At 42.4% G+C, this 17264-nt stretch overlaps 1 protein-coding gene across 1 annotated transcript in view; it reads right to left on the bottom strand.

Annotated features, from left to right (window-relative positions):
* The window catches only part of CUBN (cubilin), a 251865-nt gene that overhangs the window by 155677 nt on the left and 78924 nt on the right, over nt 1-17264 (bottom strand). Inside the window, exon 28 of the mRNA XM_019532506.1 lies at nt 7102-7261. Coding sequence (XP_019388051.1) covers nt 7102-7261 — 160 coding nt within the window. The remainder of the gene's footprint in view (nt 1-7101; nt 7262-17264) is intronic.

The raw sequence follows: 17264 nt of genomic DNA, 5'->3' as shown, positions 1-17264 counted from the left end.
TCTTCCAAGGTCCCTTCCAGCCCTAATGTCTATGAAAATTAAATCTATGAATTCTTTGAATTTAAATTAGTCACTGATCACATCCCACTCCAGTTGTGTTAAGCAGGGCCAAAACAGACAATGCCAGAATAACAAGATGGGCCCTGCAACCTTTCAAATTTCAGATAATACACTGATCTGGAAAAACTAATACCGTAGCAGATTTCGTATCCAGGTGCAGGAGTGAAACCTGGCCATCAAGAGTGCAAAACGAAGTCAAGATGATCTGGACACAGACAGGTAGGAAACCTGGAGAGCTAACAGAAGCACCCCAAGGCATCTTAAGTGGGGGTTGTGTCCCAGGGGGATGAAAAGAGAGGGGGAGAAACCCCTCTCCTGTTTTTGGGGCCATGGTGGGGCCGCTTTTTTATATGGCTGGAAGTAGCATGGGAGGAAGACATCATCAGGAGATGCCGCCTGGGGTGTTAAAAGCTGGAAGCAGGGAAAAGGCAGGGGTAATGCAGCAGAGAGGAGGTTATGAGTCCTCCTCTCGGGCCAGTCAGGAACACTCCTGGTTCCAAGGGGGAAGCCCAGGAAAGGACCCAGCAGGGGATCCATTTCCCATCATAGAATTACTGAGCACAAGGCCCAGAGAGTGAGCTAGGACCTGGGATCACACAAAGGGACAACTAGCACCTTTCAACACATGACGCGAGAGTAGGGAGAAGGCCCCAGGCCCTCCCTGAAGTTTAAGTTGTTCACCATTCTTTTTATTCCTTTTGAGGCCCCATAGGCCAGTCAAAAGGCCAGAGGATTAACGTTGGGGGCTGAGCACCCTGGGGCCCCTCAAGGACACCCAACGTCACAGGGTTGACCCTGTACCCAAAAAGCCCCATCAGGGTGGGGGTACTGAACTGATGCCAGGTCCATGGCAGATGAGCTGTACCATGGCCAACAGGAAAGAGGCAGCTGTCCAAATCATTGTGATGCCGGACCTCCAAGGTCAAGGTTGTGAGATCAGGGATGCTTTGATTGCAGCACCCAAGAAAAGTTCGGACTGACCAATGTCTGACTATCCCAACACGCTGGTGCACTGCAGGGGTTTGGGGGAGGTGGAGCCCCTGGAGCATTCACCAGTAACATCCCAGTGCATCCTCCCTTCACCAAGGGGAACCCCACTACTGAACTCATAGGTGATTAGTAAGGGGATCCATGGGGGTGCACATGCCCCCGCCAAAGGGACCAGTGCCGCTCCTGATGGCTGACACTGATGCTGTCGGTAAGGCTGGTGCCCCCCCTGACAGGGCTGCCGCTCTTGGAGGCTTCTGCGGGTGCCCCCTCAGGAGGCACCAGTCACTCATGACTGAACCCAACATCAAAGGCATGGCAGGTGAGTTGTTGGGGTATTCCCTGGGAAGGAGACAAGTAAACACCCAGGAAGCTGGAACATACTCTGTAGCAGGCTCAGGGCTCTTGTTCAAGGTCTGCCTGGGAGAGGCTCCACGAAGCTCAGCAGGTGCACATAGCATCAAAAATATTTTAACCTTTTGTAATCTCTGTGTTCTTTGCAAAAGAAAAATTGCTCTATTATTTTTCTGTCATCAAAAAGACTGAAAGCTAAGAGCTGGCATATTCCTAAGGCTCCTTGAGTCTAACCAGGGGAACCTTGAGAGTCTTAAAAAGTTAAGAACCACTGTGCTAGACAAGTGGCACCCACATTTCTAACTCTGTGGGTTGAATATGTCTGAGGGCTGGTTAGTCTGAGGGCTGGATCCCACATGGGATTGGTGAATAGGGTCGGTCCATGGGGCTGATCCCATGCACCCAGATCTAACCACACACTGGTGTGATATAATGTATAGGGCCACCTTTTTGGCCCATAAGGCTCCCCACAACCTCAAACATTTTGCAGCAGGGGAGTCTCAACTAATGCTGCCACTACTACCCTGCTGCTATATTTCCAGACATCTAGGGAGTCCTATGGGCTACATGACAAAGCCCATGGGCTAGCGGTTGAGCACTCCTGTACTAGAATATAAAACCCCAGGGGGCCAAACTTTCATGTGCAGGGAATGATTGCTGCATCCCGACTCAGTCTGTCTCTGCTATGCTTTGTTGCGGGGCTAACAAACTTTTTCAAACCTAGAAATCCAATATTTAACAATTATTTACTTTTTAGCAGTTTTTACCTTCTGGGGAAAAATGTGAAAACAGAATAATGGAGACTAAGAGCTGTGAACTAAATGTGCCTGTTTACAGCCTTTCCATCAATCAGCCCTCCCTGAGAAATCCAGCAAAAAGAAGAGTCTGGAGAGGCAGAGGGGCATATCATTCTGTTCCCAGTGGTATGCAGTGCTTATTTTTAAAGGGGAATGCAATACATATGCCACTGAGAACTGAAATGTGTAACAGATGTGAAGTCTGCCTGTGCTGTGGGGATAAAATTTAATTTATGTGCTAGGTTTATTCAAAGCCATGCCATCTAATGCCATCTAATGACTCATTCTTTTAAGGAAATACAGGGATGCAGCTTTAAGAGCAGCTGACTCTCTTCTGTTCATTGCTTAATGATATAGGTGGGGTAGAGGAAACACATGTCTTCTCAGAGTGTGACAGTTGTCACTGGTGTAATTTTGCACTGAGACCTTTGACCTCCACCTCTTTTTTTACAGATAAGTAATTCAATCATCCTACCAGCCCTACAATGCCCAGAGCATTACCAAGTGCTCGCTGGTTCTTAAAGGTGCATTAGACTAAAATTGAATTTTTCCTGTATAAGTCCCCCCCCTGAGACATGTGAGACTGGAGCATACAGTTTGCAGTCAGGCTTTGTTCTTGTGAAACAAATCCCTTAAATATTCTCAGACTTTGCTAACAGAAGAAAATTGTGCTGATTTAACTAAATTGGTTTGAGGCCTGACTTTGTGAAATCAATGAAATTCCCATAGCTGGATATTCCTATTTCAGTTTAAGAATGGTATACTGGTTTGATTTATACCAAATGGTAAATGTGCTACCATTTACTACTCAAGCTAAACTGTTATAAGGTATATATAAGCTGAAATAAGAGCAGCCACAGAAGAGGCAGGCACTAATTTAACTAAATCAGTATAGTTAAATTGGTACTAGTTTTGCATATCATAAAGACCCAAGATTGCTGGGTTTTCCTCTGACAGTCAAAAATATTTCAGGTATGTGCCCTGCTGTGACAGAAGTAGCTTGGTGTGTTAGGCCTCAACAGGGGTTTTACGGCCTTTCCATAGCTTCAAAAAAAGATGTTGATGAAGGAAGCTTGAGGGGTGTTTTCTTGTGGAGCTCCAAAAGTGCCTGGATGCAAATCTAGACATATTCTTCTCATCACCCTGGTACACACACCACACACTGTGGCCAGGTACAGACATTACACTATTATTGGTATGATCGGAAACCAGGCTATACCCATAACAGAAAAGAAATTCAGTGCACTGTTCAGCACACTGGTTTAAAAATGGTGGAAGCCGGTTTAAGATTTGCCTCCTCCCACTAAGGCGACTGCATGTTCTGTGATCTGAACTATTCTGCTTACAGAAAACTGCGTAACTTAGATCGATTCTGCCCTGAGCTTTTTGAATGTCTGTACCTAGCCATAGAGACTGTACACCATGTCCATCCACAAATACACACAGTGATATCCTGGGGAACAGATCACAAGACCTTAATCTCCAAAACACAGTCATCTACCCCTTGGGCTAAAAAAAAAAAAAAAATCTGCTATCTGTCAACAGTATACAGTCTTTTTAGGTGAGGCACCACAAGAGAGACACGTGGGCTCACAGCCTCTTCTATCTAGAGATCTGGGGTCTAGGTTAGAGATATGGTTCAAAATGAATGCTGCTGCAGTCCCCCATCCCTCCCAAAGTAATTAGTCTATACCCTTTCCCACTTCTGAAATACACAGAGCCAGCTTTAGCAAAAGGAAGGCCCAATGCAAAATCAGTGTGAAGTAGGCAGGAAAAAAGTTACATACTACTAATCACTCAAAAGTTAGTATTTCATTGAAGACTCAATATTCAGAGGCACTGTAAGAAATTACAATACATTGATTATGATTCTAAATTTTAAGGCAAGAAGCAAACATTTTCACATGCTAAGTTTTCCTACAGCATGGAGCCTGGTGTGACAAGCACCCATGGTTCCTGACAAAAGCCACCTTTGGAAGAATGCTGGAATAGAGGCTAAGGAAGAAGCTGAAAATGGAGCCATCTGTACTGTCCACATGCATAGAAGATTCTCAGCCAGGACCAGATTCCAGTCCCTTTGTCACCCAGTGGGAAAGGGGAAAGGCAACGTGGCCTAGAGTTCTGAATGTTCAAGCAGATCTGATTTGATTCAGCAGAGCACAGTTGTTCACCCCCACACTATTAAGCAAGGTGGTTAAATGGGATAACTAGATATTGTGATAACAGAGGAAAGTAAGAACAAGGGTAATAGGTTGCAAAAGAAAGAAGGAAGGAAGCTGGAATCTGTGTAAAAGGAACTTATTCCAGTATGAGCGGGCTGAGATGGCTTAAGTCTGGAGCACAGGAACTGCCAGGAGGCGCTTGTTGACACAGAAGTGAATGTACAATGGGAGAGGAATGTGGGATGGAGGGCTAACAGTGAGTTTGGTGAGTTCAGGAAGCAAGGGGGAGGGGAGAAGAGAGAAAGAGAGGCTTAGCCACCACGCAGATTTTTGCAAGCTTTCAGAGCTTTAGAAAAGAAAGTTAAACTAAAACCATGGCTACTGTAGGGAGGCTGATGTCATCTGTCTCTGTACATAAAAGGCTCCAGTTTTTCTTCCTTTGTGTAGCCCAAGGATGACATCATCCCACAGTCACAAGAACATACCGTTGTGCTGGAGCACTTCCCCTGCTGGGCTCTAGCCAAAGATCTCACTCCTTTCACATATGTCAGTCTTTTCCCAAAAACTCTCCTTGACCTCCTCTGAATTCTAAACCCAACTGTCTAGTCAAATACAGCCCTCTGGGAGCCAACAAATGACTGCAGTCTGTGGCTGTGCAGAGGAACTCCTATTCAAACAATAAGGAGCAAGGCATACACCTCAGCAACCCAGACTGGGGCCTCCCCAGCAGATTTCAGCTGCTTTACAATGCAGCCAAAGCTGAACAGTGTGAACTGATTAGACAGACAGGGCAACTGTGGCTATTTAATTATTTTCAAGGTCGAATCCTCTTTGATGGGATGTGGTGTAACACTCAGTCTTGTAGTGCAATATTGCAGCTAAATAGGCAGAGCAATGAAGTTGCCTCATTTCTGAAGCAGCAAGAACCTTGCACCAACACAGTCCCTGGGAGATTTTTTTTACTAACCCGCATGCACACATGCTTATTTAATTAACAGTGTGGCAGTCTCTGCTATAGGCAGGCCACAAGGAAAAAGCACCCTGAGCACATGTTATTTCATACAGAAAAGGGAGATTGGAAGTGAATTTATTACTTGTGAAATGAAGCAGATACCAGCAAAGAAAACTACAGAGGTCTGGACTAAATATCCAGATCAGTAACTCTGAACCTGTATGCGTTTGAAACTGAGGACTAATTGAGGCTTGAATGTTTAAGCCTGGACCCCTGTTTAAAGAATACCTCCTCAGAATACAGGAATATCCCCTTGGTCAATCAGTGGTGAGGGGCAGGGCCACCATCTCCTTGGCCAATCAGCAGTGAGGGGTGGGGCCACTACAAAAAGAGTGCTATATTGGGTCCATGAATTCCACACCAATGAACATGTGGCACCCTGTGAAATGAGTGAGGGCAAGTGGTAGAATCAACAGCAAGTTTGTGAGCCTCTCCAGCTCAGCCAGCAGGACTTGCTCCCCTGCATCGCAGTTTCACATGTCCCACAGCTCTGCCACTCTCTCCAGACAGGCCAGCCTCAAGAGAACGTGGCATAGCAGGTGTGAGACTCGAGCACCCCCTCCCCCTACTGGGATCTGCTCTCACTCCAGCCCAGCTCTATGCTTGAGAGCCAGGGGCATACACTGCAGAGGGACCTCACCTCCCCACATCAGCATTCAGCACAGACACTAGGCATCTGGGAATCTGCTCTGGCACCATTCTGGTCAGAACTGGGCTGAGCGGAGTCAACGGGCATTGGATGCCTGTGGCAATGCAGCCAGCTGCCCAGTGGGACCTACCCCTCCTTACTCAGGAGACAGACAGGTTTGCCTGTCCTGGAGGAAAAATAATGGATTCATTCCCCAAGGACTCACCAGGCTGCTTGGTTGGTCCAAAGACGGTGACAAAAGCCTCCTCCCAGTCCCACTGGCATTCTAGCGGCTACAAATGCAGTGTTGCACCTGCCAGCTCTCAAAGCTGTTATCTTGTGCTGAGGCAGCCTGGTGGGGAGGTGTGTGCAGACTAACTGCCCAGCCCTGGCACCTCAGCTGCCCCCAGGGCCTGGGCCCAGCTGCACTCGCCCAGCCCAGAGTCAGGGAGCTCAGGTATGAAACAATGCCTAGGCTCTCACTGTGCCTGAATGTGCGCTGCAGCCAAGGCTCCTTGCATAGGCACAGAAAGACCAACCTCTGGGATCCTCCACCTCCCTCCCTCCCTGGCTGGCTCCAAATCCTGCTACTCCTGGCTGCGTAGCTCTCTACCTCTGGGCACAGACAATAGAATTGCCAGGACAAATAACTGACATGCATTTCACCAACAAACTGATAGAACAGAACTTTTTGCAGTCCAGTCCTCATTTAGGAATGGACAGAGGACAAAGGGCTAAAACACAGGGCAGTCCAGTATAAAACAAGACCAATGGCCACCCTATCAATGAAGCATTATGTTTTCTCTTCAGAGAGCAAGTACATCACATGAGAAGCTTCACAAATTCACCCACAGGGCCCTGCATACGCACCTCACCTTTGTTCCAAATGTACTGCTCAGGGGTGAGAGGTCCTTCTGTTATATTGCACACTGAGTTCATGGCCTTTTTTCAGTAAGAAACATGCTAATGGGGATGCAAGTCAGTCTGTTAGTGTGTATACACACACAACATACTAAATCTAGATGAAGAAAGCTGGAAATAGCATACTGTAGAAAAGAAGAAATCATATACTATAAGTGAGAGAGATTCTGAGTAGCTTACCATTGATATACCACAGCATCTGGAACCCACTTTTAGAGGTGATTCCATCAGAGTAAAACTCCACATGAAGACTGGTTCCTGTGGTGCTCCCTACAAGGGGAATGGTATTTCCACAAAAAGTGTTTATCAAGTTGGACTGGGTGCTGGGTCCATCATAGAGCTGCAAAAAACAAACAAAAAAACAGTGGAAAAAAAGCAGCTTCCTCAATCTGCGAAACTGGAATAGGCTTCTAAAGAAAAGACACAGATACAGCACAACAGCCACCTTAAAATAGCAAAGTGCACTAAATGAAGCACAGCTAGAGTTGAGGGAAATGTTGGCCCAAATTGAATTCAGTGACAGGTCTTTAAATATAATGGCTGTCTTTTGTCATAGGAATAATCAGTGTCTTTGGAGGTTGCCAGGAAGAAAGGGAAATGGCAGATATTAATGCAATGAAATTGTAAGATATGATGAACAGCCCAGACTCTACTGAAGACCTATTTGACTAGGAAACCTAAAACAAACTCAAGTGTTGCCAACTCTTGTAATTTTAACTTAAATCACATGATATTTTGTCATGGAAGGGAGCAGGGTTCATGGCCCTGCTTCTACAGTCAAGTGATTTCATAAATTTCAGCTTTCCTTTGGAAGACAGTATGCTCCTATCCCTTCTGGTAATGCGGAAAAACCTGAACACATGAAAGCAAGTGCCCTCAAGACTCAGATACCAGCAGGTAACTCCAGATTCATTATCTTTTTCACCTTATGAGTTCTGAATGCTCTGTGTAAGCAATGCTGTATATTCAAATCTCCAGGTTGCACTGGGCATTTTGGTATTTTTGCCAGGAGCAGGGGAGCATACAGAAGCAGTGGTGAAATACTTCCTAGTCCTACCCAAAAGGATTAAACTCACTAACACAAATTGCTACATTATTCTCTCACCAAAAATATACTTGGCTTATGGGTTTTAAAACATAGAATTTAAAGTTAGGTTCCTAACTGGCTATTTAAGCAAGCACCCAAATATTTTGCTGGAAGTTGCTGGATACTCACACCTTTTTAAAAACGTATCCCTCTTTTTGGTGCCTTAGTCTTACTGCAGACACTGAGGTTTGCAAAATGTTGACCCAAATACCGTAGAGGGCTTTGAAAACACAGTGCCATCTTTCTTCATAGGTTGCACTCGTGATATCACACATTTGAGGAAAAGGCATTTGATAAAAACCTGATAACAATGAGAATGTGACATATCTTGACCCAATTGTACTTAGTTGCTGGCCTTAAGTGCTGTCACATTACATTTTTCGTTATTACTTCTGTATTTGTTGCTATGGTTCTCAGTGTTTGAATAAACTCCCTCGTGCTTCTTTATCACATTGCCTTGGTTTGGTATTCATCTGATCTTCTGACTCACAGAACATATCTTTCTAACATAAACCAGAAAATAATTGGCATAAGAAACTGTGCCTGAACATCTTCATTGCTGAGCCTTCAGCATGTACTCTTTCAGAACTTTGTCAGAAACTGCTCTCTGTTCTGATCCTCCCCACTATAAAATTCTCCCTCTGAAGATTGCAAAGAGCTAGATGGATGATTTTTTGGAGCTAGCCAAGGTTATTTAACTTGTTCTAATTTCAAAAGCTCTTCTCTGAATACCCCTCACTCCATCAGGTGGAGCTGTCCTACTCTGCACACTCACACATGGTAAGATGGAAAATATTGATCAACCATGCAGACTGCCATTTACTGCAAACACATAATTGTAGACTGGCAATATTTCATTAAATCTCAGCTGCTGCTGTTCAAGATGTAGGTCTTGTGGAACCATTAGAATTTTTTTAAATTGATTTAGCTCTATCTGGAGGTATGAGGGACCAGAAATCTACTCAAAGTTGATGCCTTTATACACAAAAGCATGCTGTAGTTTCCAGAAGCTACAGGCATTCTGTAGGAATAGCAAGGTTAAATTCTGCACAGAAGTTCTCCTGAAACAAAAATGGTGGTCACCCTTAGCCACAAGCCTAAAGGCCTGTGAATATATGCAGTCCCAAAACTTTACAAGTGAATAAAAGGATTTAAAAACAATTGTAATTATTGTTTTAGTCAAAAATTCCCAGGTGAGGCTAGAGAAATCTGAGAATTTCTAACTTCCAAAGTAACCTCCCAATTACTGCAAAACTTTTCTTCATTTGTGTTTGGTGATAAGGCACAGAGTTTTAGCGATGGTCGTCCTCACAAGATGTTGACAAGTTCAAACTGTCTACATCTCTCCAAATTGCAACTATGAGATGCAACAAGCAGGAGAAATGAGGATGAGATATAAAATATTCCAAGTCACAATTATGACGTTCTCTGGAGCAGGGCTTAAAGCTTTATACACTCCTATATGACTTCGGTCCTACAAAATTAAATGAAGGCAAATCCGGTTAGATTCCTCATAAAAGTTTGACTGCTGGATGTCGTTTAAAGCCAATACTTCCTGCAATAGCCTCTAATTTTTGCAAGCAACAGAAAAATCTGAAGGATTTAATGATCTGTAGCTTAAAATAAATAATTTAAAAATCATACATTAGGCATGGTGTTGAAAAACATCTGAAAGTTATTCATTGAATCATTTGGTAGCAACACTGAAATCAAGCTGAAAAATCCATCTAATTGATCTTTTCTAAGTTTGATTCATCAAATGGGTGTTATTTTTATCTAAGCAGACAGTTAACGTCACATATCTATGTAATTCCCCTGAAAACAAACAGTCACTTTTTCAATATACAAATAATGTTGCTACGGAAACCACTTCATGCCGTGCTGCCCCTTGGTTCTGTTTTCAGACGAGAATATTATTCACGGGAAATTCAAATGGCCTGCCAGCTGTAACTCATTGAGAGTAAGACAGGCCTGCTACAGCTAGAATTACAGACTTTTTTTTTCTTCAAGCTGTCTTACCCTTATAATGAAAGGAACAGCTGTGCATTTTCATGAAGTATTTTGAACCAAATTTTGATTTTGGATAAGATAACCAATTGCCACTGAAGCTTATGACCATTTCCTTAACCACAGTTGGTCTCTTAATCTCTCAGACATGCTTTTTTTTAATTAAGAGATATTTTGTTTCATCATCTCTATTATTCTCTAACTTGGAGAAAGGGCAGGGGGAGTTCTTGTCTAAACCATGTCAGGCAAAGTATTCTTGTTGCCTGGATAAGACAATTGAACCTTGGAATGATTTATTACAGATTACTACTGAAGAAGGAAAGGGAAGTGAATGAAGCTGTTCACGCCACTGCCGCGGGGGAAGGGCCAGGGACTCTCCGCAGCTTAGGGCCCTAGGTATGTGCCTAATTTGGCTTCTTTTATGCAGCACCAGTTCTTTTGCTAGATGAGGCTGAGGAAGACCCCAGCCCCGACTCAAATGGTTCAGTGCAGAAATGGTCCATCCAGAAGGGCCTGTTTATCAAAGGTTAAGATGGAGCTAGTTTCCCTTTATCTTCCTTGTTTTTCCCCTTTGCCAGTACCAGGGCTATAACTCCAGATAATGTGCATCTTCTGTATCAAGAGAGTTCCAGATCAATTGACTTCAGTGCATTGAAACTGCGCAGAAAGAGGTGATAACTCAGAGAATCTGATCAGAAATCATTTGGTGTTTTCTAGGACAAATTTACTTACTTCAATGCCACCTGAAAATGTATGGGCTAATGTAGATTCTGGAATCTTGACATTTAGTACTTCCTGCAAAAATCTCTGATGCTCTGGACTACTGATGCCCAATGAGGGTGCTTTGGCACTCTGGGGTGCCTTAAGATCCTTTAGGGGTGCCATGGCATGCCACGTAACATTAGCACTGTTAGGAGTGCAAACATGATTCACAAGATAAACCCAATAATTTCACATATGAATCCATAGTATTAAAAGTATTCTGAATTCTTTGCAAAGAAAAAATGTGGTATTATTTTGCCATATTTAAAAATGTGGGAAAACTAAGAACTGGCATTTTCTGAAGGGTGCCCAGAATCTACAAAAGGTTAAGAACCTCTGCTCTGGACATAAGCACCACCTGTTCATTTTCGTTACACTGTTCTGCTTCCAATACACTACATAAATACCCCATAGCACTCCTCCAGGCTAGAGACAGACATTTAAAAAGCCTGGGTCTGAATTGATTCAGTCTTTGTAGGTTAGTTGAACCTGCAAAGCTTGAAATAAATTGGAGGTGGATAGACTTCCCTTTTTATTCTAGAAATGCAGGCACATATCTCCAGTGGCTCAGGCTAGAAGCTGGGGGATGGGGGGTGATAGAGCAGCCCTCCCTTGTTTCACAGCACTGAGCAGAGGGGTGTGTGGCTAGGACCCTCCTGAGCTGCCCAGCAGGGAATGTTTATCATCCCTAACTCACTGTTTATCAACCCATTAAGAAAACAAAGCCTTTCTTCAAGCTCTTCTTAAACAGTTTTTCCAAGGAAGGACATTAAGCTACCTGCTGATTAGCTCCAAAAAGCCTGTGTCCCTTTGTTGTCTCCCACAGCATGGACCCATAGACAGCATGTGGTCTTCTAGCTAATGCTGAGGTGTCTGCGTAAGGTGGGGCATGGGGAAGGAATAATCCCTGCTTAGCAAGGAGAAACCAGGCAGATGCTCTGTGTTTGTAAGTCTCTGCTGGAGCTCTGGTCAGGAAGCATAAGGGACAGGCTGTGGAGCAGAGAGCCCCGCCAGCCCAGAGAGCATGCTGGGATGCTGGGGGAGTCTGGTTTATCTTAAACCAGCAAGGAATCTAGGACAGACATTGTATAAACCAGTTGGACCGAAATCATTTAAATTTGATACTACGTTCAACCAGGTTTATCGCAAACTGGTTTCAGCCATTTTCAAACTGGTTGATGTGCACTAAGCATCTGTTCTGTTATAGGTTTTTAAACCAGTTTCTGATCATTTATATCAGTTTATGTGTAATGTCTGTCCCTAGCCCCAGAGACAGGAGCATTTCCCCTCTCCATGAAAAAGAGGGCTATTAAGTGGCATGGTTAAGACCACGAAAGGAGTCACTGTTAAGAGTGGAACTGGAACTCAAGAATGGAACTGAATGGAAAAAGGAATCTCTGTGCTGTGAAAAATATCAAGTTTTTGTCAAAAAGTCCATCCTCATTTAGGATAAAGAGAAAATGTTGAGAAAAAAATAGTAAATTAGAAGCAGAATTTTTCAGCTTCTCATTTGCCTACTTAGAAGTCCTGTAAGCAGGAAGAAGAACTGACAAGAACTCTTGCAGGCAGCTGTTTGAGGCTGACTGCCCCGCCCCAACTTCTCCCCGCTTCTCACCACCACCCAGCTGGCAAAGAAACGATCAAGAAGTAGAGATTTGGGGCACTCTATCCGTTCGCTTTGTTGTCAACCCAGCTGCAGTTTTCCAGCTGCTTGCCTAGAAGACTTTTTTTTTTTTTTTTTTTTAAATCAGTGTCACTTTCATTGGAGAAGTGAAATTAATAAGAGCTTTCCAGGCAGGGACCTTGGAAGTCATTATTTCAGTTTTCCTGACAAAAAAATTGATACTTTTTGGCCAAAAAAAGACATTTTCCATTGGCCAGGTATCCAAGTTGTAGCTGTATTGGTCTAGAGGCAAAAGGAATCAGAACTCATGGTAAAGATGATATTTTTTATTAGACCAACTAATAAGACAGATTTTTTTTTGCAAAAATCTAGCTGGTTTAATAGAAGAGATCACCTCTTCTACAAGTTCTGATTCTATTTTTCCATGGAAATTTTTGATTTTTCAAAAAAGGACGTGTTCTACCAAAGAATCAGTTGAATGAAAACCCCACAATTAGCTCTACTGATGGCCAAAAGGCTGTCAACTGTTATCAGACATTAAACAGAAGCATCACTCTGCGAGGCAGCACTTTGTCTAGACATGGTGGGAACTTGTCATAGATTCATAAGAGAGTTTCACGTTGACCCAGTGGCGGAACAGCATATCATAAACACCTTTTTCAAAACTGATACAAATTAGCTGAAGTCTCAGAGATCTCCCAAAACAGCTTGAAGCTGTACTTACAGAATGATGTTGTTCAGGGTAGACCAGGAAGGATTATTGTGTTTCACCCAGCACCAGAAAGTTTTGGGAAAATCCCCAGATACAACATATACTGGGACCAGGATCCTCCCACAAATGAAAAAAAGCTATGATGATATTTTTCTTTGACAGGCCTCAGCATTTTGAGTAATGACTAACAGCCCATATACAACCTTTCCTAAGTGGATAATTTTCTGGCAGAAAACCAATGACAGAATCACAAACAAAGCCTGTTACCAGAAAACAAAGCCAAACAAGAGCAGACACAATAAAAACCCAAACAACTGAATGTTGATAAGAATTCATGAGTGATATAACTATTTACAAGATCAAAAATAGGGAGAATATATTTGTAAAAGACTAATTTCCATATAGCAAAAATAACTTGCAAGGGGCAGTTCAGGAACCCTCACATGTGTTAACCAGAAAAAAAAATGAAACTCATTCAGTAGGATGTAGGTAACAACAATATCACACCACTGAGACAGGTACCTTCTCATGGCTTCTGCATGTCAGTGATTTACTATGTGAAGCACTATCATCTTTGCTACATATGGGAGCACCAACAAAAATACAGTTGTAGGTACATAGGAAATGATTACACCTAGCCACAGGAATAAAATCTGAGTATTAATGCTAGATAGCTGTAGATTTCAGTTCTGACCTATATCTACCAACTGCTACAGCTAGAAACAAGTGTAAGCACACACATAAAGATATGTAAAATAATATATAAAATATAGGGTTTCTCTTATTTATCTGGCCAAGACTAGAGAGTGTTTTCATGCAATTTGTTTGATATTTTTACATGCATAGAACCCAAACTGCATTGAATTATCCAGCAGAGTAAAAACAATTTTTTGAATCTGAATTTTGCAACAAAACCAGAACCCTAGCTTTGAACTGTGCCAAAATTTGAGGTGTTTGAAACCTGGGTTCAACTGTATTGGTTAGAATCCCAAATGACTTTTTTTTTCTGCTTTGCTTTATGCAACTACTGCCTCCCCCAACTGTAATAATTCTTCACTCAATACAGGATGCTAAATTAGCTTCCCTCAGCACTTTGTATTTATCTCCCACTTTCATCTCTAACCTTTGGCCTGTGCTGATTGATCCCTCTCTTGATTTCCTTACCTGTTGATAGTCTTCTCTCAAAACTTCCCCTCAAAACAAATATCCCCTTCCTACATAAGCCCTCCCCATTTAATATCTGTGCATATTTATGTGCAAATTTTGAGTAAATAAAAGGTTCTTCCAGGGAGGACGTATAACTGGGAAGTTACCTACAGTCACATTAGGAACCATTTGAACATCATGAGAAGCGCCAGACTGGGCAAAGAATGTGGTCCAAAGCGGGTAGAAGTGGGGGTTTCAATTTGTTGCTCACACTCTTTCTGTGATTTGCAAGCCCAAACTCTAGGCAACTTTCCTCTACCTCCATACCTTTACTGCATTAGATTAATTACTTAGCAATGTTCTTCTATAGAGCAAGACATTTATGCACACAAGACAATCCCTTTGGGATTCATGTAATCTGTGGAATGTGCCAATGGCTAGTTTTTAATAATAAGCATTATATCTGATAAAGGGAGTCTATGTTTTGTCTTGTAAGCTGAGCCTGAAACACTTAGCTCTGGTAGAAATATCAAGCTGGGTTAAATTCCATATTTTCCTGTAATACAATTTTTAAAAAAATAGAATTGTCATTTCTTATCCTAGCCCAGCAGATCACCTTTTCAAAGGAAACAGCCTTCAAAATTCTAACTAAAAGTAGTTCTGTAGAACTTCACTTTTCTCAGTAAAGTTCTGATTTTGCACATAATGCAAAAAAATCAGTTAGCTCCCCTTGTAAGACTGTATTCATCACTTTATGGCACAATAAAAAACCCTCAAGAATCTTTAAACAAACTGGTCAAGAAAGCTGGTTAAAACAGCAGTACTGTGTCTGAAGAGAGAACACTGGCAGAGAGTGTGCCATGCGTGCAGCTCCAACACTGCTAAGGAATAGTTTTTGCATTCTTAAATCATTCATTTCTTTGGTGAAGTATACAAAGGGTACAAAGCGACCTCAGGCCCCTTTCTGAGAATGAAGAATGTCTTACAGTCACACAACAAACTCTCATGAAATGGGCTCAGGCAATTGAAGAATGCTTTGCCTTTGGGATAGAAAGTCTGCAGAAAACAGGAGGGGTTTACCAAAGACCACAAGAACAAAATAGTTATGAGCATGAGACAGGAGTGCTATAACATTGATTTTTGCTTCTCTGCATACCTTGAGAATTGGTAAGATGCAGGAATTTGACCTTTCTTTAAACCAGGAAAACACTGCTGGACAAGGCAGAAGGATAATTTCTGCAATTGTGAGAACTGTATTCCTAAAATAATCCTCTGAAAGAAAATTCATGTTTTGATGGAATCTATGGCTGGAATTCTCCAAGAGGAGACAAGAATCCTTCCTGTGGATATAGTAATGAAATGGAAGAAAGAAGAGGGTCCAGACTGAAAAAGCCCAGATTAATTTTGCAGAATTTGAAGCCAGTTGCTCAAGAACAGATAACTACAAACCTTGCGTTACAGATGAAATAGCTTGACTGTCAACTGAATTAACACCTGCCAGTACTCTCAGAGGTCCAGTTAAAGAGGGGCTGTTCTGAAAACGGTCCTCTAGTGTCAAGATTTCCTAAGTAGAACAATGGATTACTGTATTTCTTGTTAAAAGGAGAATGGAAAATCAGTCTTGACAAAAGAAGGGTGGAAAAATAGAAAAGGAACATGTTAAATGCACTGGGTGCATCTACACATGCACTTAAACTGATGCAATAAACTCTAGTGAAGTTCAAGCCACAGTCAACTGTTCCTGGATGCAGTGTCTATACATTCACTCAGGACAGCACCAATTTGAGCCAGGGTAGAGCAGGCCCCCGGCTGGCTGGGCTGACCAGGCACAATTTATGCTCCCAGTCAGCATCTACACGTGTGTTTCAGCGCAGTAAAATACTTCGCCACAAGACAGTACTACTGTCCCTGACAATATTATCCTATGGTGGAGGTAATTAGTTTACTGCACCCTAATAGCAGTACACATGTAGACTGTGATGATTTACTATGGAGCTATTAGTCTACTTCACGGAAAAGTACACATGTATATGCACCCACTGAGACCTACAGTAAGACAAAACTGTCCAGTAATATGATAAGAACCACCAAGGTATCTGAGAAGGAAGTTGTGTCAAAAGGAATGACAAAATTGATTGCAGAATCCACCGAACAGGGATTTTACAACTTCAGTTTCTTCCCTCTGAAAAGGGAATGGAAGTAGGTATATTGGAAGTTTATGCCATTCCCTTCAATTATGATAAAACAAAGTGAATGAGACAAACTCCTTCATAGCTTTAATGGTCTGATTTGCAGCTCAGAAGAGGCTGGACTGTACAGTGTAATTTTCCAAGTGAATTTTGGAGAAAAGAGTGATAATAGAGAATAATCCAAGCAAAGGTGGATCATTCCCAAATTTTCTTTTGCTTCCAGGGGGCTTACACATTTCTGTGCATTAGATATGCTGATATTTTGCAGTTGCACAGTTGCCTTGTTGCATGTAATTGCTTTCCCAAAAGCACAGGAAAAGTCACATTACTCTGAGTTGCTAGGGCGCGGCAGTTAAAAAAAATGTAACTAAAAATAAGCTGTTACTCATTTAGGCTGGGTTTTGTGCGTCTGCAAGTAAACCATCCTTCAGTTGCATCCTGAATAAATTCCACATTACTGGGTCTTGGTCGATTTTAATTAGAAATCTTACAACCCTTTGTCTATTAATAAATTTATCACTAGCGTGCTTTCAATTCTGCTTTCAGATAGCATACTTCAAATACATTCAGCCATTTAAGGAGACAAGGTTCTTTGCGTGAATCTGATATCTTTTATTAGATCAACTTAAATAGTTGGAAAACAATTATTAAGCAAGCTTTCGGGTTCAAAAACCCTTCATCAGGCTGACAAAGTTTTGGCAGTTAGTGTTTGCTCTTTCTGGATGGAATGAAAAGTAAAGAAGCCAGAGGCTGGGCTGGTGTGCATACAAGACAGGTAGTCAGTGAAAATGTAGATTGAGGAGTCAATGGGTGAGA

Source organism: Crocodylus porosus, unplaced genomic scaffold (assembly GCF_001723895.1).
Source record: "Crocodylus porosus isolate Cpor-Errol unplaced genomic scaffold, CroPor_comp1, whole genome shotgun sequence".
NCBI classification, from domain to species: Eukaryota; Metazoa; Chordata; order Crocodylia; family Crocodylidae; genus Crocodylus; species Crocodylus porosus.
The sequence above is the reverse complement of the archived record's forward strand: the minus strand, read 5'-3'. Positions and strand labels throughout refer to the sequence as shown.